The 24,696-nt window shown below is 57.1% G+C and overlaps 1 protein-coding gene and 1 long non-coding RNA gene across 7 annotated transcripts in view; one reads left to right on the forward strand and one right to left on the reverse strand.

The window, feature by feature from the left end:
• Positions 1–23,377, reverse strand: part of PTPRU (protein tyrosine phosphatase receptor type U) — a 56,672-nt gene extending 33,295 nt beyond the window's left edge. For all 6 annotated transcript variants that reach the window (XM_053964462.1, XM_053964461.1, XM_053964460.1 and 3 more), the window contains exons 1-6: positions 23,294–23,377; positions 7,810–7,938; positions 2,124–2,395; positions 1,971–2,052; positions 1,179–1,294; positions 813–987 (exon numbers count right to left, since the gene is read on the reverse strand). In XM_053964462.1, the coding sequence (XP_053820437.1) occupies positions 813–987; positions 1,179–1,294; positions 1,971–2,052; positions 2,124–2,395; positions 7,810–7,938; positions 23,294–23,366 (847 nt within the window). In that variant the 5' untranslated portion in view covers positions 23,367–23,377. The remainder of the gene's footprint in view (positions 1–812; positions 988–1,178; positions 1,295–1,970; positions 2,053–2,123; positions 2,396–7,809; positions 7,939–23,293) is intronic.
• On the forward strand, positions 2,257–7,542 carry LOC128799768 (uncharacterized). The gene is made up of 2 exons (XR_008434832.1): positions 2,257–2,342; positions 7,242–7,542. It is a non-coding gene; the product is annotated as an uncharacterized LOC128799768 (long non-coding RNA).
• Positions 23,378–24,696: the final 1,319 nt, after the last annotated feature.

Genomic DNA, 24,696 nt, shown 5'->3' on the forward strand with positions numbered 1-24,696 from the left:
AAAACTCAGTTGAAATATGTAAATATCAGAAGACATAGGAACTTTTAGAAGAACTTTAAAACTCTCAAAAGAACAGGGTGACAGAAAGGAGCTACAAAAGAGATGGAGAGGGACTTTTTACAAGAGCATGTAGTGACAGGACAAGGGAAAATGGCCTCACACTGACTGAGAGTAGGTTTAGATTAGATATTAGGAAAAGATTCTTCCCTGTGAGGGTGGCGAGGCCCTGAGACAGGTTGCCCAGAGAAGCTTTGGCTACTCCATTCCTGGAAGTGTCCAAGGCCAGGCTCTGAGCAACCTGATCGAGTGGAAGGTGTCCCTGCTCATGGCAGGGGGTGGAACTGGATGAGCTTTAAGGTCCCTTCCAACCCAAACCATTCTGGGATTCATGCTGCAGAGCACAGAACAAACTCAGATTCCCCACCCAGAGGACATGGGAATCACCCAAGTACAGGAAGGCACCATCCACTCTTCAAACTTTAGTCTGTGCCTGTGCCCTCCATCACTTTCAGAAGGCTTTAACAGCCACGATAGGGTTTCATCTGATCAAACCTTAATTATCTTTATAAGTCACACAGCCCAGCATGGTGCCACACAGTTTCCCCATAATTAATTAATTCCCACCTACTGCAATCAAAAATAAATGATCTAAAGCCACCAGGAAAGGGAGCTTCTGGTTTTATGCTGCACAGTCCATGTTCAGCAACTCTTCCACAGTGAGAAGCTGCAATCCCAGTGCTCCAGGCATCCCACCTTCCTCTGCACACAGCGGAGCAGGAGGGGCCCAGCGCGGGCCAGGGCAGCTCACCCACCTTTGACGATGAGCTCGGCGAAGTTGGAGACGCCGGCGCCGCGGGCGGACTGGGTGACGCAGCGGTACAGGTCCTGCTCCGCCTTGGACACCGCGTCCAGCTGGAACGTGGCCAGGAAGCGCCGGTGGCTGATGTGCTTCACCGAGGCGGCAGGGACCACCTCGCCGCTCTGCCTCTGCCCACGGGACACACACGGAGTCACGGGGGGCACGGTGGCACCTCCGGAGCCAACAGGGGCGTCCCCAAATGGTGTCTCATTAAAAGCAGGGGGATCACCCTTCTCCCACCACGTCCAGCGGGGTTTTCTCCCGCAGGAAGGCCACGTGTGGGGCTGGCTGCGGCGGTTTCGCCGCCACCATTCCTCACCTGCATGAGGAAGCGCTCAGCCTCGGCAGCCTTGCCAGCGGCCACGCACTGGAAGGTGGCGTTTTGTCCCGCGTTCACCTCCACGTCACCCAGGCGGGAGAAATGAGGCGCTTTCGCTGCCGAGGGACAAAGCAAGAGGTGAGGAAGGACCTGAGCTCCAAGGAGACCCATGGCAGCACTGCCACAAAAATCCCTCCCCTGCCCAGAAACCCACCCAGCTGAGCCGAGCTCTGGACAGGCCTGATGCCCACTCTCACAGCCTGGCTCTGAGTGAGGCACGTGCTCCTGTCCCCACAGAACCAGCCAGTGTCCCAGGCGGGGATAAGCCTTTCTCTCCAGCACCCCACAGTGCTGGTGCCAGATGCAGAGTATGGGATTGATAGAGGGGGCAGATCTCCTGCCCAGCCTAGAAGAAATAGGAGGGGACCCCAAGAGCCAATGTCTTGGGACAGTCTGGGATTTTGGACCCCCACCAGCCTGGGTGGCCCCTCTTGATGGGGACACTCAGGCCTTGCGTTCAATCTGTGCTTTTCCAAGGTTTGATCAAAACTAAAAGCAATGTTGCAGCTGGTGGGGATAGATGCAAAAAAGGAGCCTCAGAGGTGCCCAGGAGATGGAGCTCCACCAGCCCAGCTAACATCAGGACACCCAGGTGCCAGCAGGCTGCAGCCTGGCATTAGGCCTTCTGCTCTGCCCAGGACCATCCCAATGGACACCAGCTCCAAGCCCCGCTGCCCAGCCCAGCCCAGCCCAGCAGCAGCCCCCGCTCAGGTCCCACCCCATGGCACTCACAGCACGGATAGTTCAGGAGCAAAATGTCATCCAGGCCCAGGTACCCCCTGCGCTCGCTGGAAACCACGGCCTCGAAGAGCACCTGCGGCACCAAACAGGGGTCACCCGTGGCCGGGGGGTCCGGGCTGGGGCCGGGGGGCTGCTGGGCCTCACCTGGTACTCGCTGGGCCAGAAGAGGCTGACTGCCAGCTCTGCCTGGTGCCACTGGCGGCCGTGCGAGCCGGACGCGTTCCAGACGGCGCTGCCCACCAGGCCCCCGGTGACCCAGACGTAGGCGCTGAGGGTGCCGGGGCTGTGGCCGTCCCGGCTGAACATGAAGTAGCTAAACTGGAGGCAGTGGGTGTCATTCTCGCTCAGCGCCTGGAAGAGCAGGTGAGCCTTCTGGCCCGGGGTGTGCTGAGAGGAGTTCACCATCAGGTAGGAGCCTGAGGCAGCAGGGGAGAAGGGGGAGAGAGCGGAGTTAACCACGAGGATGGTGAAGGGTCTGGAGGGGCCATATAGGGGGTGGCCGAGGGCTCTCGGTGTGCGCAGCTGGAGCAGGGCACACTGAGGGCAGAGCTCAGGGATCTGCAGCTCCTCCCGAGGGGCAGCTCCCAGCTCTGCTCTGGGACAGGGACAGCAGCCAGGGCACGGCTGGAGCTGGGCCAGGGCAGCTCAGGCTGGAGCTCAGGGAAAGGTTCTTCCCCCAGAGGGTGCTGGCACTGCCCAGGCTGCCCAGGGAATGAGCACGGCCCCGAGGCTGCCAGAGCTCCAGGGGTGCCCAGGGTGGGGTTGGTGGGGGTCTGGGCAGGACCAGGGTTGGACTGGATGATCCCTGTGAGTTCTTCCCAGCTAAGGAGATTCTATGATTCTAATCTCCTGTTCCACCTTGCCTGAGCTTTGCCAGCAGGGACAGAGAAGTTGGAGGATATGGGACCACAGAGATGCCCATAGGCCCCAGGGCACTGGTCCATGACAGCCCATGAGGATGGGCAGGACAGGAGGGACGTGGGATGGAGTCAGGAGCAGATGCCTTCTGGACAGCAGCAGGACACTGCAGTGGGACCTGGCTGCTGGATGAGGAGGGGAGGATCAGAGCTGCTGCTTTGGCTGCATCAATCCCCTCCCCATGTGGGCCCCAGCTGTTCAACTCCATTCCCAGCTCCTCGTATCATTTACCACACAGTTGTCACCACATTTAAACTGTGCTCATCAGGCACTTGCAGAGGGAAATCCTCACTGGCTTAAGGAGCAGCAGCAGCATCCCAGCTCTCAGAGGTGCCTGGGATGTCATTCCCAAACCTGCCCCACCACCAGCAGCTGCTGGGATCCCACCTCCCACCACCCAACATCACCAGCAGCAAAACTAGGAGCCCCAGCACAGCCTTGAAGCTGTACTTATAGGGCAGGCAGGATGACAATCCCAAAAGGGGACCCCAAAGGCAGCATTGTTCCCTGTCCTGCACGCTCCAAGCCAGGCAGTCTGGAGGCAGGAGGGGGATGCAGAAGTCCCAGCCCTTCGGGGCAGCTCCCAGAGCTGTCCATCACAGCCATGGGCTGGCATACAGGATGGATGGGAAGCTGCCCCACCAAATCCTCCCCCTCACCAAAGGCGAGAGGATTATTAATCTCCATTTTAATACCAGCACAAGCTGTAAGTAACAAAGCTGGGCCATTTATTCAAGCCTACCATTGTTTTCCTGACAGTCAGTACTTCATTATCAATTAATTCTAAACTCAGGCACTTTCCTCCCCTCGACTCCCACTGAGCAGCTCTAAGAAAAGCCAAAGGAAGGTGAAGGGGAATTTTAGGGGGCACCAATCCATCCCCCTACAACACTTGGGATTGCAGGGGGCACCCATTCGTGCCCATGCAGCATTTGGGATCACAGGGGGCACCCATCTATTGCCCCAGAGTTTGGGACCTGCAGCTGGGGGGACCCCAAAACACCCAGGGGGTCACAGCACCAGCTGGGGTGACACGGTGCCAGTACCAGATGCATCTCCCAGTGCATCCTTCAGGGACGAGAGCTGGGACAAGGGAAAGAAATCCCTAAAAGGGAAATTTTCCCCACACCACTGGCCTGCATGGCTGCCTGGCCCTGCCAGCCCCTTGGGGTGGCTACTCAGGGTGAAATAAAACGATGACAATTTATTTCCTCGGAGTCCAGCACAGCTCGTTTCACCCACCAAGGGGAAGGCACTGCGTCCATGCTTCTCTTTTTTCTCTTCTCATTTCCCCCAGCAAAATTACTTCTGCTCTAATGAGATCAGCCCCATTTGGTCCAGGGACAGCAGAGCAGAGAGAGACCATTGACCCACCCTATGCCAGGGGATATCTCCCAAAAGCCACCTCATTAATGAATGGGCTCTTGTTAACACACACAGGCCCTTCCTCTGCCCTCCCTTTACAAAGAAAAAGCCACAGGACCAAAATAAAGAGGCCAAGACTAAAATTAACCAATGAGTTATTTTAAAAGACAGAGAATGCCCATAAGGTCACCTGAGAGCAGGGATGCACCTGAGCATCCCTCATCAGGCAGGGCTTCCCACACACACTATTTTCCCCCCTTAATTTTCTTCCTGGTGTTGCAGCATTGGAAAAAGCAGGTTCCAGCCTCTTGCTTTTGTGCTAATTTTATCCTCCTCTGCTGTAAATATCTGGCATTAGCCTGAAGCCCAGGGTGTGGGTTGGGTTTCTTTTAGAAATATAGGAGAAGCAGAGGTACTTCAAACTGCCAGAGGGCAGGGTTGGATGGGATATTGGAAAGGGATTGTTCCCTGTGAGGGTGGGAAGGGGCTGGCACAGGGTGCCCAGAACAGCCATGGCTGCCCCCGCATCCCTGGAAGTGCCCAAGGCCAGCTGAAGCCCTGCTTGCCCACAGGGAAGGGGCAGTTCTTCCCATCACGCTCCCCATCCCAAGGGCTCTGTCTGCCACTGCATCCCTCCAGGAAAAACCCAAACAGCCCCACAAGAAGAGGAGGGAAGAACCCACTCCCCCCCAGTTCCCTGTCTCAATGGGTTTTTCCTCCTACAAAATCACTGAGAGATAAAAATAAATTTTAAAAAACTTCCAAGAGCTATTAGAAGGCAAGGAAGGCAGGCAGGATGACAGGGAGAGGGCGGCACTGCCAGACAAGAGGTGCCAGGGGAGCAGGTCTGAGCACTGCAGCGTCTGCCTCCAGGAAATCCCTGGAAGACAAAGCTGATGTGTGCCCGATCCTTCTCCGTGTCAGAGCGGCACAGGAACCAGGGAACCACTCCCCACTTCTGTGCTGAGCATCTCCCAAAGCAGCCCCAGCACCAAGGGCTGATCTCCCACCACCACCAGCAGTTTGTCTTCTTGGACAAACTGCAGCAACTCTCATGGGAGCAAACAATCAGGCTTCCTTCAAGGCTTTTATCACTTGCGGCAGGAACTGATTGGGAAGCAGGGCTGAAGCTGAGAGCTGAAGGAGCAGCTCCTCAGATGGGATGGGGAGACATCAGAGCTCTTCAGGGTGGGGACAGCAGCTCAGTCCCCCCCAGCAGAGGGACAGGGTTGTGCAGGGACACAGCAGCTCCATGCACCGAGAAGCTCTGATGCACAGGGCTTTTCCTCATTCAGTCAATTTGGAGGGAAAATCTAGGAAAAAGCACATTTGAGGAAAAAAGCCACCCACAAATATGTTGTTTTAATATTTTGAGTGAGAGACCTTAGAGCCCTTTTCAGTGCCAAAAAAAGACTCCAGGAGAGCTGGAGAGGGACTTGGGACAAGGGCCTGGAGGGACAGGACAAGGGGAACGGCTTCCCACTGCCAGAGGGCAGGGATGGATGGGATACTGGGGAGGAATTGTTCCCTGGGAGGGTGGGGAGGCCCTGGCACAGGGTGCCCAGAGCAGCTGTGGCTGCCCCTGGATCCCTGGAAGTGCCCAAGGCCAGGCTGGATGGAGCTTGGAGCACCTGGGGCCATTGGAAGGTGTCCCTGCCATGGCAGGAGGTGGCACTGGATGAGTTTTAAGGTCCCTTCCATCCCAAGCCAGTCTGGGATTACAAGTTCACACCTGCCTTACCCAGCTCCCTGCAGCTGCTCCTTCAAAAAAGGAACAATAAAGAGACAAAAAAAAAAAAAAAAAATCACAATTGCAACATGGGAGAGACCCATCCATCATCTTTAGGTGAAAGAGAGATAAGTCAAGAGAAGGGAGGGAAAGCCCTAAACCAAACAAGAAAGCAAGAAGAGAGCAGGATGGAAAGGTAGCAGCAGGTGGCCAGCAGCCAGCACCCACTCCAATAAATCCTACACTCCTTGAAACTGGCTGATGGCCAATAAAAACTCATTTTAATCTGAGACCACGAGACTCCTTTGGAAAGTGCTCCCTGGAGAGGCCCTGGCACTGTGAAATCCTTTTGATCCCCTGAGCTGCTGCAAGGACCGAGGGGGTGATGGGGCTGCAGGAGCCTCATGCACAGCTCCCCACCCAAAACGGGGTAAAGCCACCCAAAATGGGGTAAAGCCACCCAAAACCGGGGTCCCTGCACCCCCCTGGTGCCCCAAGACCATGAGCAGACAGCATTACCTGTCCTAGGGGAGCTACAGGGACAAGCATCTCCTTCCCAGGGTGACACTGCAATGCTCACACCATCCAACCCGAGACGTCACTCCACTTCCCCATCAATCCTGGAGTCTTTTCCCTAAACTCTGCGTTCCTGTAAGACCCCATCTCCTGCTGACACACGGTTCTTTCCTCGAGTAGAGAGAGAAGCCCCATTCCACCCAACCCTCCAGGCCCCTGCAAGCCCCCAGGCTTTAAACTCAGGTCGTTCACTGCAGATTTTAAATTACAGCTGAATATTGAGCAGAAAACTCAACTAACTCAACAAGTTTCAGACACTCCATCACAAGCCACCTCAACCCCCAGCTCTGCTTTCCTCAGGAAACCCCCTGGACACATACCAATTAGGATAGCTCAGTTTAAAGCAATTACTTGGAAAAATCATCAAGGGAGGGGCAGGGATCTGCCAGCAGATCCCTGAGGGTTGTTTGCCCCCACCCAGCATCCAGGACACGCCAGGAGGGACAGGATGGAAGGAGAAAGTGATGGAGAAGGGTAATGGCAGGGCAGAGTTAGTGGAGGGGAAAAGCCAAATTAAGCCCTAGCATGAACAAGGCACAAGATAAACAGCTGGAGGCAGGTTGATGGAACAGTAAAGAGTTTCCTACAAAGCAGGTAATATTTTAATAAACAGAAAAGGTTATTTTGACTGTTGTGCTCTAAACCAGCTCTCCTGTTTTTCTGCCCATCCTCAGCACAGGACTTGCCCTTCAGGAGCAGGCAGGAGCCAGCAGTCCCCAAAACAAGGAGCATCCCAAGTCCAGTGAACCTCACTGAGCAGATGGGTCCAGAAACAACTCAAGGGGGTCACAGCAAGACAGAGTTCAGAGCAGGGAGCGAGCAAAGCCCCCAGATGCACCCAGGCATGGTGCCCACACCATCCTCATGGAGAGCAGAGCTCCTCACAGCTGCCTGGCTGGGTCTGCTCCCCCAGCCTGGCCACCAGAGAGGACATGGACCCAGAAAATAACAAAAAATGGTTTAAAACCAATGAGATTTTTTAGAAGTCCATTTTCATTTTCTTCCTTACCATTCCCAAGATTTGGAGATGCCTCCAACTCACAAGCCCTTCCCCACACTTGAAAAAGCCAGAAACGTGTTTGTTTTTTTTTCCCCATTTCCCACATAAGCAGGGAGAAGCCAAGTCTAAAACACTGCAGGAATTAAACCAGGAGGAGCCACACAGTCCTGTCCTGGGGTACAGGACACAGAGGCAGGGTAGGGACAGAGGGTCCCAGGGACACGGGGGAGCCTGGCACTCACCGTGAGGCAGGTCAGGCATCAGGTGAGGCACCAGGTAACTGCGGATGAGCTCCCAGTCGAAGTCATCGTCCTCGCCCTGGCTGTACTCGCACTGGCTGGGGTCACTGTCCTCCTCGAAGGTGCAGCCAGCTGTGGGGACAGAGCCGTCAGCCCCCGAGCTCCCAGAGTGGCTGCTCCCTCCCCAGAAGCCCAGCAGGACGGTGCGATGCCCCTGGAGTGCTGGGGGACTCCAGGCATTCCCCAAGGGCACCGGAGCAGGGCTCTGGTCCTGGATGCTACCAGGGCCCCACGGCTCCACCAGGGACACGAGCTGGCAGGTCTCAGCTCCCGGGGAGGCCTCAGCAGCAGGAGCAGGATGCAGCTCCCAGCTTTGCTTCTCTTCTTGGGGGTCGGTAGCACAAGGGGCTTCCCCCAAGAAACAGCATTTGGCTGTGGTGGCCACACAGAATTTGTGCTTTGACCCCGACCCTCCACCTGTGGCTTGGGCTCCTGGGGGTCTCTCCATGGCCTGATGTGAGTGTGGTAGCTCTGAGCCAGGGCCTCCAACCCTGAACGCAGCCCTGACCACCCCCCTTGGCACCACTGAGTCCTTTTGGCAGTTGTATTTTATTACAGATTTATCTCTTGGGGGTCTGAGGGTGGTCCTCAGACAGCACCTCCCTGGTCCACAGCGTGCTCAGCTGAGCACGGGGAAGTGCAGCAGATGCCAGAAGGCCACTTGTTCCCAAGGGAGGTGACACAGAGAGAGCCCCACTGTCCCCCATCTAGGCCCCTCCCGTCATCGCACATTCCAGCCCACCTCCATTTTCCAGCTCCTCCATCCTTTATCCAGCTCCCCCACCCAGCCCCATCCCATCATCCCACATTGCAGCGCACTCCCATTTTCCAGCTCCCTCATCCAGGCCTCCCACATCCATGCAACCCTGGAGCTCAGGTCGGCTCTGCTGTGGGGCCACCGGGGACTGCCCCATTGTCCCACCAAAGCCACGATTACAGGGACCAGGGCACAGCGCTCATTAACGGGGCCCGGGCTCACCAGGGGCCCCAGGAAGCCCTGAGCAAGCGGAATGAACAACGGCAAACATCCCCTAAAGGACCGGCAGGAAAACAGAGCTGGGCCGCGGGATTATTTCTGCTGTTCTCTTCCTATTTTATCCCAAATTACATCAGTAATTCCCCCTGCCACCTGGGGATTTGGCAGTTAATGGCCTCGCTGCTGGCACGGGTTGTGCCTCCCTGTGCTCAGGGGATGCTTGGATGCAACATTTAGTCAAACATGAGTCCAAACACTGGGAAAAAAGCCCATAAGATGCTCAGGAAATTTCAATTCCCAACTCTTTCATATATAAGAAGACATTTGTGGCTTTTTTCATCCCCTTCGCACTCATTTTTTAAAGCACAAGGGCACATTCCAGCTCCGTCACCAACTGTTTTTTCCTCTCAGAGCCGTAAGAAACTTCTTCTTAAAAAACTGTAAGCAAATTCTCTCCTATTCATATGTCTGGAGGCACTGAGACATCACAGCTTTCTTAAAGCCCTTCCCAAAATGGAGCGTCTGCCCAGCCCACGTGCGGATGTGCCCCCGCACCACAGCCCCTGGTCCTCAGCTCTCACCACGAGACGTGTCAGATTTTAGAGTCTGGAACTTGGCTGCACTTTCTAACGGGAGGAAAAGCACAAATCTGTCAAAATTTTCCAGGAAGGAAGGAAAATAAAATAAATTTCAAAATAAAACAGTGTCAGAGACTAAGTGCCAAGTGATTTAAAAGAAAAAAAGCCCAACTGTTTCTTTCCAAGATCTGCTGAGCAGGATATTCTGGGAGGCAGAAATTTGTTCTTGGGGGATTTTTTTTTTGGCCTGAGAAACCAGAGAAGAGTCAAACAATGTTTCAGGCTGGCAGAGCCCCATTTCCCAGGGAAAAGAGATTCCTTCACCCCCAATAAACTATTCCCAGCCGCTGAACACAATGAGATATGTACCCTCCTCCTCTCCCTCCTGGACTGCAGCCCCCCACCCAAATCCTGCTGCCATCCCCAGCACAGCCACTGCCACCAATCTGCGGCTCCACCACCCCACACCTGCATCCTCAGCCACCCACGAGATGATGCCTGGGCTCCAGAAGTTTAAAAGGCAATTACAGAGCAGATATTGTGCTGGCCGAGCTGATCCATCTCCCTCCTCAGACAGGTTTACTGCCAAGGCTTTTCCCAGCACGAGCCTTCCCTCCCATCCACGGCACAAAACAAAGGCAGTTCGACTGGCCACTCCATTTCCCTGACTAATTTGTCCATGATTTGTACACACAGGGGAAAAAAAGCCAAAAGGGCTTCACAGAACCTTGGTTTCCATGAGTTATGGGACGCTTCTGGCACCATCTCTCCCCAGCCAAGGACAGGGCTGGGAGAAGCTCGACCTCCAGCAGATTCTCCCTCCTCATCACAAGATAAAGGGCATAAAAATTAACACCTGAGCAATTAAATGCCAACAGTCCAACTCCACAGGGGGTGGCTGGAGGTGCTCCAGCAGCTGTGGAAAGTCAGAGAGGGGAAACCCAGAGCGACCTGCAAAAAAATTAATGTTTCATCACAACATTTGCAAGGAGGGTAGGGAGGCTGCAACCCAAAATATCCGCCTGCAGCAGAGGGAGGGTTATTCCATCCCAAGGGCAGCAGGACAAGGACTGCGGGAGCCGGGTGAGACTGCTCCAGGTATGGACACGCCCTAAAAACGAACCAAGGAGCCCCCGGCCCCCTGAGCTGGCTCCAGGCCAGGGTGACAGCAGCTCCGGGTGCGGAGGTGAAGGCAGCGAGCGCGGGAGGCGCGATCCCAACGCGACAGCGGCTAAAAATACTGCAGGGAGCTGGGGGTCTGCCCCCGGGGGTGGGACGTGTCCGAGACACAGCCTGAACACCCCAAAGCTGCCTAAATCACCCCCAACACAGAGCCTGCCCCATGCACAAGAGGCAGCCTGTGCCAAGGACGAGACGTGCCCCGTGGAACACCCCACACAAAACCCCCGGAGCATCACAGCGTTCTTGGGAAGCGGGGAGAGAGGGATGAGCACCAACACGGGGGTTTAACACCAAATGGATCCGATTTTTTTTTTTAATAAAGAAAGAAGAGGTAGTTCAAGAGATTTGCTAGGGAGATGGGGACTAGAGCTGTTCAGCCTCCTCCAGGTACTGCTGCCACCTCCATGGATCCACCACGTGCCTAGGTAGAAGGGAGCAGAGGGACAGGCACCAATGTAGAAGCTGAACACCAGATGAAGCAAAATTGTTTGAAAGAAAGCAAGTTGAACACCAGATGAAGCAAAATTGTTTGAAAGAAAGCAAAAAAACACAGCTGGAGGGGTTTGTCAGAGAGCCTGGTAGCAGGCTCAGCATCCCCCCGGGTACCACTGCAGCACCAGGGCATGTGAGAGAGCAGAGGCATGGACACCAACGTGAGGGTTAAACACCAGATAGACTAAAATTTCTCAAAAAGAAAGAAAAGGAGGTGGCTTAATGGATTAACCAGGGAGAAGGATACCACTGCCACTCAGCATCCCTTGGGAACCACTGCCACCCAGCATCCCCCTCTACAAGGATGAAGAGCAGGAAATCTGGGGAGGGGAGGGACTAGTGATTCACAAAGAAAAGAGAGGAAAAGAAAGACCAAACAGCCAAGTACAAAGGACAGAATCTAATTAATTCTCCATGGCCACTGAGGAACGTGGCCGCCTGCCTACAGCCCACCCCGCGCTCTTTCATCCACAGAGTCTACACTGCTCTCGCTTCCAAGTTAATTACACACTTAAAACCTTTCCTGTTTAACCTCCTGCACCATGGGACATGATCTGTGTCTTCTCTTGCCTTTTATTGAGCAGCCTTGAGAAGGCTCCTGTGCAAAAATGCAGCCCAGCACCATCTAGGATTGGGATCACAGCCCAGCACCATCCAGGATGGCAGGACTGGGATCACAGCCCAGCACCATCCACGATTGCAGGATTGTGCTCTCCCCCACCCAAGACCCTCTGGGGTATCATCTGATGGGAACAAAACACCAATAATATTGCAAAATGGGGACAGGCTTTATGAAAAATGGGCTCATACCAAAACTTTAGCAAGTGCCACTTCCCCAGAGCTACAAAATACAGTGCAGCCACCCAGGACACCCAGTCCTGATGGGAAAAAGCCCATTTCGCTCCTACCCTGGCTTAGCCAGGACTGGATCAGCCCCATGGTCATCTCTGGGGTGCAGCATCTTGGGAGCACAAACACCCCATGGCACATGTACCAGCCAGGGTAGATAATACTGGTCATCTTTCAGAGTCAAAATAAGTTTGTTGTCCCTGGCCTTATCCAGCAGCTCCAATCCTCCACCCCAAGTAATTCTCAGCAGGAAATGGGGAGGATTCAGGTACCCACAGGACATATGGCACACTGCCCTGGCAGCCAAGTGCAAACACTCAGCAGAGTGAAACCATCATCTGACCACACCAAGATGTGGCAGGGGGTGAACAGAGCTCTCCTGCCATCAAATCCAAAGTTCCCATTGCCTCCCAGGAGAAGTGATGGAGGCGGAGGCTTTGCAGCTGCACACTCCCAAATTACCACACCCAAGACCTCTCCTCTTAAACACACGTGAGGAAGATGCTCTCTGTCTAAACCAAAGGATGAAGCTCTTTACAGAGGATAGTCAATGAGCTGCTGCAAATGGGGAAACCGAGGCACAGAGGGGATGTGGTGAAGTCCCAGAACACCCGGGATCACCGCAGGGATGGCAGAAAGCCCAGGCTGGGTGTGCCGGGATACAGAACCACAGCTCCAGCAGATCCCACCAAGGTGCCATTCCTTCCCAGCACGCCTGGAGCAGAGCCAGCCTTCCACCTCGCAGATCCCAGCTGCTATTTAAAGGTGCTTTCCTTGGCACACTCCTACGGGAACGTGCCCCGGGAAGGAAACGCTGGGAGCCGCTTCCCTCCGGGCGCCGGCAGACGTGGGGGACAGGGAGCACATTCTGCAACTCGGCCAAAATTACATGCACTTCTCAGCCAGTGAGATCCTGTACACAGCACCCCACAGGCTCCCGGGCGAGGTTCAGGGATCTGGGATCATTTCCATCCGCAGGGGGCTCAAATTCCTGGGGGTGGGATCTTACAGGGGCTGTTTGGCACTGAGGAATCCAGCTCAGTGGGAAAATCCAGACAGGGAGAGGTCCTGTGTGCCAGCACCCCAACATCTCACACTGACTGGGACCCCCGCCACACTGGGTACACCAACAGCTCCATGGGCAAGCCCAAACACCCCAGGATTTCACTGGGAAAACCTCTTCCAGCCCAGGCAAAGGGGAGCTGAATCCCTCTGTAGCTGCACTTGGCACATGCAGAGGGCCTGGGGCACCAGCACAACATTGAAAGTGATTCTGTGCATGACACCCCAGAGATGATGACAAACCCCCTCCCTGCTCCTCTGCTCCCCATTCTGCCAAAGAGAAACTTTTAAGAGAAATCTCACTGATTTCTCATCCCCAGTAATAGCTGGTTGGAAGAATATGGAAAGCAGCACCATTAGAATTCTCACCAGTAGTTTGTTTTGGTTCTCCAAATCATTTTAAATATTGTATTTAATAGAAAAATAATTTGCTCAGCTGTAAGAAACATCAATTTGCAACTTGAAGCCTTGTATATTAGCCAGAGAAGCAAATGTGTAAACATTAGCAGCTCCAGGAACGTGTGGGGTTTGGCCAATGCAATCCCAGGGAGAGAGCAGCCAGATATTAAGACGGAGGATTTGCATAATAAGTCACTTATGCCTGATAACCTCAGTGTTTGGAACACGCAGGACTAGAGAACAATATCCATCTGCCAGCAACTACAGAAAACATAAATCTCCTTTTTTCCTTTTTTTTTTTCTTCTTGACTGGTAAAGACTCTTTACGGCTTTTACCTGCAGGTCCCCAAGGAGTTGTCAAACTTCCTGCAGTGAGAACCCAGTCCCAGCAGCCCCCAAGGAACCCCAAGGATGGGGGAGAATTGGCAAATCTGGATTCATTACGGGCATTTTGAAGCAAATACAATTAGGAAAATACAACTCCGAAGACTTTGCAATGCCACAGGGATGGCTTGTGCTTGGGCAAGGACCAAGCGGGCCATACATCACTGTGTGGTGAAAATGCATTTAAAAGCAAAGGGGGAATAATTAATCTTGCCAGAATCATTCCTTGGGGCAAGTCCAGCTGCCAACTGCATCTCCACACACTCTTAACTCCAGGGAGATCAGCACTCCTGGGACTGGGTGCTGCATCACCCTGCTGCAGGCAGCACCAGGAATGTCTCCCTGGAGTGTACCTCTCTGGCTGCTCTGGAGATGCTGGGGGACACAAGCCAGGAGGTTTTAGCTCCATGCCCAGGGGATGTGGGGATTTAACATCCCATCCAAAGGCTGTTGGTGCCCAGCACCCAGATCCAGCCAGAGCTGTTCCCAAGGAAGGACCAGCATCACTCCATTACTCGAGCCCTGCTCAAGAGAGGTCCTGCAGCACAAAAACACCTTCAAGCAGCACAGCCAGGAGGCCACTAACCCACTGCACAAGTGCTTTAATAATGAACCATCACTTAATTAACATCATCAGTGCTGCCTGGTGGACTCCATGGGAAAAAAAAAAAAAAGGCAGGAAACCTTTGGAAACCTCCATCCTGCCATTATCGATCGCACCATGTGCAATTACAGCTCACAGGCTGCAGAGCTGTGCGACACCTCGGGGAAAAAATGGGAACAAGGTAAAATAAACTGGAAAAGGCAGGGGGAATAAAGCTCATTTCTCCCCCTCACTCCTTTATTACTGTCAGGTCCCCCAGGTCCCTGCTGAGGACGATCCACCCCACATGTCCAGGGACCCAGAGAGCCCAGGACCATGAGCCCCAAAGGGCACACGCTGCTTTCAGGGGGTGCCTGAGGACACAGAGATGCTCCCTTGGCAGGAAAAGCAGCTGCCTTAGGACACAGCAGCAGCACACATCACATCAGCTGCAGAAATCATGGTAAAGAGCAAGTTTTCCAAACCAACCCCATTCTGCCAGGGATAAAAAGGGGGGAGCCCTCAGCCTCCCCTGCCAAAGCAAGTCCCGCATCTCCACAGTGATGGATGTGGGATCACAGTACTGGGAGGCTCATCCTCCTGGAATGGAGCATGTGCCAGCACTGGGAGGGTCTTGGGAGGCAGCTCCAAGGGTCACTGATGGCATTTCAGGCAGAGAACAGAGTTGGGGAGCCCTCGGCCCCCATCCAGTGACAGGGCCACAGCATCCCCACCGTGCCCAGCATCCCAGCCTGCATCCAGCCCGGGTGGGATAAAGGCGAGGAGAGGAATAAGGCTCAGTGCCATGCAAAATCCAGGTCAGCGTCCTCCTCCTCCATGCCACCAGCAGAGCCAGGAACAGCAGTGTGGGCTGACTGACGCGGGGCTGGCAGGTGACAACGTGTGACGTGGGCACATCCATCACCAGCACCAGGGCTCGGCTGAACCGCTGCTGTGGAGTGGGAGGTTCAAGGCAGGAGCCCTCGTGGGAGGAATTACAAGGAGCCGTGTGCCCAGCAGGTCTGTCACAGCTCTGGGGAACACGCTGGACCACGCCAGGCACCCTTCAGCCAAGCAAAGGGAAGGAAATGGCAAATCAAGCCCAGAAAAAACAGGTTTGTTTTTACTAGTCCATGAATTTGGCTCAGCTAGCGCTGGCTTGGGCATCCATCCATCCTGAACTGCAGCACCCTCAACTCATTCCAGCAAAAACTCCGGGATTACACTAAGCGTGCAGGAATAACTGAGGAGGCCCTGCAGTGCCAGAAGTGCACACAACACCCTGCAGCCCCATGGGAGAATCATGAAACCCTAATACCCAGCACCTTCCACCTCCTCCCTGCACACATCCTTCCCCAGACAGATCCCAGCTCCCATCCCCAACCAGCTGCAGCCACCATTCCATGGGAAGGAAGGCAGGACACAGCCTCTCAGACAGAGAAATGTCATTCAGAGCCAGCAGCCCTCCAGACAGGAGCCTGGGTGAGAGACTAAATAAAAAGTTCAGCTGATATAAAGAGAAATAGCCCAATGAGGAGATGCAGTGCTTTAGTTTAATATTGTTATAATCCAGGGAAAGCAGGCTGGATGCTGGCTGCAGAAAATCAATGGGATATTATCACTCAGCAGACAGATGAAAAGACAGTAAAAATAAGAAGAAATAATAACAGAAATAAGAGAGTCCTTGGAAAGAGCCCCAGAAGGGCAGTGGCTGAACCTGCACCACAAGAAGAGTTCAGAGTCTGCCCCGGCATTGAGAGGCTTCCAAAGTTACCCCCAAGCTGCTCCTTCCCCAAAAACACACAGGAAAGCTCCAGCACCCACCTCCACAGGGTGCAGAGGCAGGAGCCCCATTGACACCAAAACCACAGAACCAGATGTCCCAGTGAGGACTTTGAGGTGCCAGGGGGTGCCCCAGGATCACCCACCTGTCCTAATTCAACTAACCACACTGAAGCACCTGGTAATTAAGGAAAGAGCATTTATGCAGCTAATTACCCAGGGTGTCAGCATACCTCTGCTAACAGGCAGGATGTGCTGGCAGGGAATGAAGACCTGGCACCCAAGGGTGTGTGGGGCTGTGACGGGTCCTCGTCCCCACGGGTGGGCTGCCAGCAGCAGGGAAGGACTTTGGAGGAGATGCCATCCTTGCATGGATCTGCCTGGACTTCCTGACCAGCCCTGAAGATTGCTGCTGTTGAACCTTCCACCATCACAGCTTTTTGCAGGAACCCGAAGCTCCAGGGTCACACAGCACAGGACAGAGAGGAGGCTGCACCCTGAGGAGCCCTACAGAGCAGCCCCAAAACCACAGAGCTCCACAGACACCTCCAAATCCATCCAAGCAAGGGAATGCAGTTTGCTGTAGTCCACCCCTCCACAAGCAAGTGGCTGCAATGTTCCATCCCCTCCGGAGAAAAGCCATTCCCACATCTCCTGTCAGGACACAGCAGCGAGACCCCTCGGGCAGCACCCCAAATCAAGCCTCACGCTCTGGGGGAGCAGCTGGGCCACAGCAAGCAGCCCATGTCCTCTTCTAGACTGCCACCACTCGCCTCTGGTGACACCCTGCTCTGGGGCAGCCTGCCCCAGCCGCGTGTCCAGCAGCTGAGGGTCCCGAGCCACACGTGCTCCTTGGCTCAGCTAATTGGGCTAATTAGGCTGAAGGCCTCTAGCACAAAGCAGCACACAGGTTCAAACGCCCAGGGGTCACCAGGGCTTGTCTCCTGAGCAGGGCCGTGGGGGACGGGGGCCTCGTTAAGACTCATCAGGTCATCGATGTCCCCATCCCTCATCCTCAGAGCATCTCCTGCCTCCCCATCCCAGCCACAATCCTGATTAACTTAACGATGTCAGGAAAACTTGGATCCACATGGGGAGTCCAGGGAGCCAAAGAAGTTATTGGTTAATTTAGGGCTCACCAGCACAGCCCTGGAACGAGCAAGGATGGACCCTCTGGCAATCTGGGAAGGCTGCAGGGAGCTGGGGGGGCTGTGCCAGCACAGCCACCCTGTCATGGGTGATTTGATACTATTTTTCAAGCCCAATTAAAAAAAAAAAGGCATAAAAATTGTGTATGCCAAAAATATTCCAGAAGTTGCTCCAGCTGCAACACACTCCCACCCCCCAGCTGCAGTGCAACGCTCTGCTCCACGCATCCCCGTCAGGGATGGGGGCTGTCCCAGCTTCCAGGCACCCTGGGTGGACAGTGGAGTCCCCAGGTAACAGGGGGCATGGCAGGCACATCCCTGCCCCTGCCTTCAGCAGCAGGGCTGCCCAGAGCCCCCCACCCCCCGAGCTGGGCCCACCATCCCTGCTGCAGGACACTGGGGTCAGCCAGGTGCCAAAGGCGTGCCAAGCACCCTCCCTTACCCCCCTCCTGCTCCTCAACATTTTCAGCACTTTGGGAGGCAGGAAGGTCAGGAAATAACAAATTTCTGGCCAAAGCCAGTCAAGAGGCCCCTTCCAGCTCTAAATCTGTCACGCAGAGCCACGGTGATACGTCGAGACCCCACTGAGCCCCAGACTGCAGGAGCATGGCGTTCCTGGCACTCCCACTGCAGCCCAGCCGCCTCCTTGGAGCAAGCAGCATCCCAGAGGGCAGGCACGCAGGAACAGGAACAGCCCCGGCACCCCCCGGAACCCCATGGCACAGAGGGAGGTCTCTTGTCCTGCTCCTGCAGCGAGCATAGAACCAGCACCCAGATTTGGGGCCTGGCAGAGGCGTCCAGGGACAGCCCCAGCCTGGCTCGCCACAATCTACGCTTGGATTCACTCTCCAGGAGGGAGAAACTGGGGTGCAAAGCCTGGGCCCCTTGAACATGCAGTAAGCATGCTCCCCCACCAGTGCCCAGGCAGGAGCTGCAGACCTGGGCTGTGACACCCAGGCAGGACCTGGAACAGCCACGAGCAGCCAGCAGCCATCCAGCAAGCAGGAACAACACTCCTGATCTTAAAAAAATACATAAAATAACAGCTGCAGCTGACAAGTGAGCCCCCAGAGCTGGCAGCAGGGAGGGGGAAAGGGCTGCTCCACAGGCGAGGGCTCTTCTGCCTTTGCCTTCCAGCAGCTGAAGAGCTGGACTTTGGCTTTTGATGGGGCAGAGGGTGCAGAACCTGCCGCTCCCAGGAAAGCAACGGCTCAGGAACACCCAGGAAAGTCCCTCTGACACCTGCCAGCTGCACAGCCACTCCCCAGAGACACCCTTCACCCGGCAAAGAGGAGCAGACCCCGTGTCCCCAGGACCACTCCAGCCAGGCAGACGCAGGCTGGCACCCCCTCCCCCCTGCACGGGTAAAAGCAGCAGCAGCTCCCGTCAGACCACCTGCAGCAGAAGGGAAAACCTCCATCTCCAGCACCTATCTATTCTGAGGCTGCCAATGAGGAAGCAATTAGCTTCAGGGGATTAATTGTTGGGGATCCTTGTCCAGAGGGGAAAGCCTCAGTCTCACCAAGTGCAAGGAGGGATCTCCAAGCTGGAATGAGAGAGCAGGATCCAAGGAAAGCTACAAAGCAAATCCCAAGCTGCCGTGGGGGAGAAGAGGTTTGGGAATCTTGACATTTAATCACGCAGTAACTAAAGGTTTGTAGACATGTCTAATAAGACAATTATAGTGCATGTTAATAATAGATTATTAAAAAGCTTATTTATGGAGGTTTAAGCAGGCAGATGGTAGGGCCATGGTGATAAGGCTCTCCAGAGCCTGTGCTACCTCCCAGCTCCCAGGGATGCAGCAGGGATTTGCCTTCCTCTGCCTCCAGCCCCCCGTGCTTAACCCTCACACGACTGCCCAAAGCAAAGCAGCAAATCCCTGCAGAGGGACTGCAGCCAGGAGAAGACTCTTATGGGGCATTTTGGGGTGCTCAGAGCTCCCAGCCTCTCTGCAGAGCAAGGACCGGGTGATGAAGTGATGGAAAAGTTCCATCTCAGGTGCAGTCAAGGGAAAAACCAACATCAACAGGCAGCAAGGAGGTGGTCACAGCCAGGACAAGGGTTAAAGGCACCAACAAACACCTGCCTTGGTTTTCCAGGGGGTGTCTCTCCTCCCCTAGGGCCCTGATCCTGATAGACTTTATTCTGAGAAAGCTCCCAGGGAAGCTGGAATAGGGCTGGTTTGCCTTAGTTTGGATAACAAAGGGAAAAATGTGCATTTCAGGCCAGGATGTGATTCACCAGCATCCCTGTTCCCAGGGCCAGGGCAGGTCCAGGGACCCAGAGGAAAAACATGAAACAGGAGTTTTGGAACAAGAAAAGGCTAAAAATGAAACAAATTCAACTGCAAGTCTAGATGGGGGGGGGGGGGGAACCCAGACATTGCCAGGCTGTACCATGGAGCTGCAGATACAGAGCCAGAGGGACAGGTCCATCCAGGAGCATCAGCATCACTCTGAGCCCCCCTAAATTCTGCTTCTCCCTCGTGGATGGTGAAAATCCACCACAGTCCAGTGTCCCTCTGCACACACTGGAGAGCCGAGGGCTCGGGAGCCAGAAACCTCTGCCCTGGGCACACTTGGGCACGTCAACAGGATTTTCTGGAGCATCTCGACGCAGAAGCCTCAAGGGTGTTTGCACTGTCTGGGCGCTCTGGGAAAGGGCATGGCATTCTCAGGGCATTAAAAACACACGTAGGAGCAAACAAGAGAAAGAGCTTCTTCCCTGGCACGACAGAACAGGCAAGAGGGAAAAAAAAAAAAAAAACACGAAGCCTGAAACAAGCTGACAAGGAAAATGTAACGTTCTCGCACGTTTTATGTGCTTGGTGAAGGCGGCGTCGGGAGACTGAGAATGCCTTGGCATGGGAGAGCCCATGGACGGCCAGGCGGAGGGAAACAAACACCGGGAAAAGCGCTGGAAGAACAGCATCAGGCACCTGAGCGCCCGGAGGGCACCGAACACTGACCCTGTCCCCAGCAGCAGCCGGGGACATCTCTGCTCCTGACCCCCCTTCCCCGAGCCTCCCCCGCTCATCCCTTCCCCCAGCACCTCCCGAGCCCCCGTGGCCGTTAACGGGCGGGGGCTGCCCCGCTCCCGGCCCCAATCCCAGCCCCGGGAGCGGCGTCTGCTCGGCTGCTCCCATTCACTCCACCGAGACAGCACCGCCGCGTCGGGGTCGGGGTCACCCGTGCCATCTCCTGCCAGCGCTGTCGCGCGGGGACAGGGACGCTCGGGGGCCCCGTCCCTCCTGCCCGGCCCCAGCTGGTCAGCACAGCCGGCAGCCACCTCGCCCAGCCCCCGCAAGCAGTCCGAGTGCCTCCGGAGACGCCACCAACCCCAGTCCAGCGCTCCCTGGCAGTCCCAACCTCCCAAGTGGAAGCTGCAAACACAAATATTTTATTTGCTTAATTGCCGCTAACGAAGTCGGAGCCGAGCGCAAACAGCTTCCGCATAATTCCGGCAGGAGTGCCAGGCAGCAGCACGGCTGTGTGTCCCCACCGCGTGTCCCCACCGCCCGAAAACAGCCCGGGAGCCCTGGGCAGCTCTGCCGGGTTCTTGGGGTGCAACGCAGGGAAGCAGAGGTGCACCTTACCATGGAATCATTTGAGTTGGGAAACATCACTGAGTCCAGCCATGCCCCCAACACGTCCCCAAGTGCCACATCCACCTTTCCTGGCAGGGAAGGCAAAAAGCGGAGGGGAACACCTGAGCCTGCACAACCTCCTGCCCCGGGCCCAGCGCGAAGCCCCGCGAGCCAGGCGGCTCCTGGCCACGGGCTTCCAGCAGGAAAAGGCTCCTGCTGCAAAGAGCCCGGGGAGGAGAGATGGGGCTGCCAGAGGCCGCTGCTGCCAAGCTGGCCCCCATCCCAGCCTGCTGACACCACATGAGCCCCCGCATCCCTCGGCTTGGGGGGTCAGCCAGCGCCTCCCAACCCCACCCAGGTCCCCTCCGTGACCAGCACGACGGGCCGCAAGGACAGCTCAGTCGCTGTGAAACCTTCGTCAGCTACAAGAAGTTTGAGGGCTGCAGGAAGCATCAAAGAACACCCTAAGGCCGTGGTGGGCTGTGACCAGGGCACCCCACTTCCTCCCGGTGCCTCACTTGTAGAAGGGACTTCTTCGCGAAGGCACAGCTAAAAAAAAAACCCATCTTCTGAAAACATCCACCGAGACAAAACATCCTCCTGCCCAGAGCACGTGCAAACGGCTTAAATATTTTTTTCCCAGCCCTGCCCACTGTGCAGCCCCAGCGATGAGCCCGGCAACCTCCCCGCAGCCGGCCGAGCCACATGAGCAGGATCAAACAGCAGATCCAGGTGAAAAGCAGCCTGCAGTGGAGCGGGGGGGCTGGCAGCACACCCCACACCTCCAGCTGGATACAATCCCTTCGGCTCCACTGCGGAGCTGAGCCTGCTCTGCATCGGCCAGGGAAACGGAGCAATCGGACTCCTGGTTTACACCAGGTTTACACCAGGAGCGGGCTCGATCCTGCCCTTCGCCGCTCTGAGGGAAGGGACCCCACCGAGGGAAAAGGGTTCGCTTAGGAGGAGACCCTTCCCACAAAGCCGCCCCAGTCCCCAGTGCAGCCCCAGCACGGCCCCTCCAGCCCCGAGCGGCAGCTCAGCCCCGAGAGCCAACGGAGGCTGAGCAGCAGCGAACCCCAAATCCCCCTCTGAAACCGGGGGAGGCAGAGGCCCCTTACTCCACCGCAGCACTGAGCCCCCCACCAGCTCCGTGCCTCAGTTTCCCCATCGCCGCCTGCTGAGCCCCGAAGCTCGGAGCAGCAGCTCCCGCAGCACACAACCTCTCCCCCCAATGCACAAACCCATTCCCTCCCCATTTCCCCCACCCTGCATGAGCCGGGGGAGCCTCAACGGCTTCACAGCCCCCACCCATCGTCTCTCCATCCCCCACCGCGCGGGTCAGCCGCCGCTTGTTTTCTGCTGATGGGTGTCACTATTTATAATCTTTGGAGAAATGCCACTACCCAAAAAAACAAAATCAATGCACCACCACGGGGACTGCGTGCAGGTGAACAGCTTGGATTTAAAGGTAAAAAGAAAAAACAAAGAACTAGGCAAAAATACACTTTAATGTGATCCGCGTCACCCAGGAGCTGGGGGCGATAGCACTAGGGACCCCTTGGAGCGAGGCACCAACTCCCGTGGCTCCGTTTCCCCAAAAAAAGCGCTCGCAGCCCCCGGCAGCGCCTCGGGAGCCCCAAATTCCCCGCAGCATCCAACCTCATTCCAGCTTCCCGAAGGGACTGGGAGCGAGTCGGCGTCGTCCCACACCCCGCAGCAGCTCTTCCCGAGCCCCGGCCTGGGGGGTCCCGGGGGGCGCAGGGCTCAGCGCCGAGGTGCTCAGGGGGAGGAGGGGAAAATGTAAAAGATGCAAATTAATCGATGGATCGTATCTCCGTACAGCTCCCCTGTACCCCCCCAGCAAAACGAGAGCCAGGAGCTGCGCTCGGAGCCGCCGCGGCCGCCACCTGTTCCTAGCGAAGGGTCCCCAGCTCCCCGTCGGGGCCGCCGCTGAAAGCACCGCGATCCCGCCGACCCCGGGCACCGGCCCGAGGGCTCCCCTCGGCCGCGTTCCCCCGCCGCCACCGGGGGAAGTTTTCCCTCCCGGGCTGCGGCGGGGTCGGACGGCGGCCCCGGGAGCGGGCGGGAGCCGCGGGCCCGCGCTCGGCGGAGCGCCCTCGGGGTGGGGGGAGCCACCGAGACACCCCCGGCGGGGAAACTTCCCCGGGGGCGGCGGGGGGAGGCGCAGCCGAGAGGAGCCCCCATAGCGGTACCGGGAGGGGAGAGAGGCGGGATCCCGGTGGTTTCACGGAGGACGGGGGTCCCGAGGCGGTTCGGGGACCCTCCGGTGGAAACAGGTGGCGGCGGGACGGGCGGGACCCTCCGAGCAGCGGGGTCGGTGGAGCCCCGGAACCGCACCGAGCGCCGCACGCTCCCCGCGCCCACACCGCGCTCCGTTCCTACCGGCGGGCGTCTCGGTGTCCAGCGCGTAGACCCGCAGGGCGAGGGCGAGCAGCAGCGCCCGGGCGCTCCGCATGGTGCGGCCGGTGCCGGGGTCCGGGCGGGGGGCGGCGGGGCCGTGGCCGCCGCCGCCGCTGCGCGCCCGCGGTTCCGGCGCGGCGGGGGCGCAGCGGGGCCCCGCGCCCGCCCCGCGCCTCAAATACCGGCGGCGGCGGCTCGCGCCCGCCGTGACGTCACCGCCGCCCGCGCGGGGGGGGGGGGGGGGGGGGGAGCGCCGGTACCGGGAACGGCGACGGTGGGCGCGGCGGCGGCGCCCCCTGGCGGACGCGAGCGGCGGTGCCGCGGGGGAAGTTTGGGAGCAGCGCGGGGGGGGGCGGCCCCGGGAGCCACGGGGGGACCGAGGCCGTTCTCCGGTACCGGGGCACAGGAGAGCTGGGAAGGGCTCCCGGGAGCTGGGGGCGACGGGCGGCGCTCGGTTAAGGGAGGAGGTTCTCCCGTACTGGGCGGTCCCGGGAGTTACGAGGGGGCGGGGGGGCCTCCTGTACCCGGGGGTGGGAGGAGGGGAATATCCGGTACCGGGAGAGAGGGGGAGGAAGTCCCAGGAGAGGCGGGGGATGGGGGGTCCCGGGAATTACGGGCTGAGGGAGGTGCCCGGTTAAGGGAGGGGAGGTCTCCGGTGCCGGGGCAGAGCGGCTTGGGCTGTCCGGGAGCGCCTCTTGCTTGCGGGGTGGTGCGGGGGAGGGTGCGGGAGAAGGCACGGGGGTGCCCGGCGGCAGGGAGGTCCCGTTGCGCGGAGAATTTCTGTTGCTGCGGTGTCTCCTGTTGCGGGGGGAAAGAGGGGTTCCCTGCGGGCAGGAGGCTGCCGGGCTCTGAGGGGCGTCCCTGGTTTTCTGGGTGTGCAGGGATGAAGGGATAGTCCCCAGCTTGGGGAGGGCCTGCCTCCAGAAGGGTCTCCACGACCCCCCAAATGCAGGAGGTGTCCTCAGGGGGTCCCAGTTTTAGGGTCTCCACCAAGCTGGAGTGCATCCTGCAGGGTTTCCAGTTGCAGGACAGGTGCTGGGAGGAGGCTGGGACAGAGCGAGGTGATGCTGACACCCACTCTGGGGTGGGTTCCCCCAGTCCTCGAGTGACCCCCATCACCTTGGCTGTGCCCAAGGCTGTGGGGCAGAGACAAGACCCTACAGGCTGGACATTGGGGACAGAGCCCCCTGCCCATCCCGGGGTGTCCTCCGATCCTGAACCCCCCCTGGTCCTCCCCCACAGCTGGATGTCCTTGAGGGACAGGGACAGGATGGTGACAGGGAAAGCCAGACAAGGCTGTGGCAGTGAGTGGCAGTGGCACCTGAGACCCCGGTGACACCCAGCAAAGCCACCATCCCCCGGGATGGGAAGGGGGTGACAGGGGG

The sequence above is a fragment of the Vidua chalybeata genome, chromosome 25, assembly GCF_026979565.1.
Source record: "Vidua chalybeata isolate OUT-0048 chromosome 25, bVidCha1 merged haplotype, whole genome shotgun sequence".
NCBI classification, from domain to species: domain Eukaryota; kingdom Metazoa; phylum Chordata; class Aves; order Passeriformes; family Viduidae; genus Vidua; species Vidua chalybeata.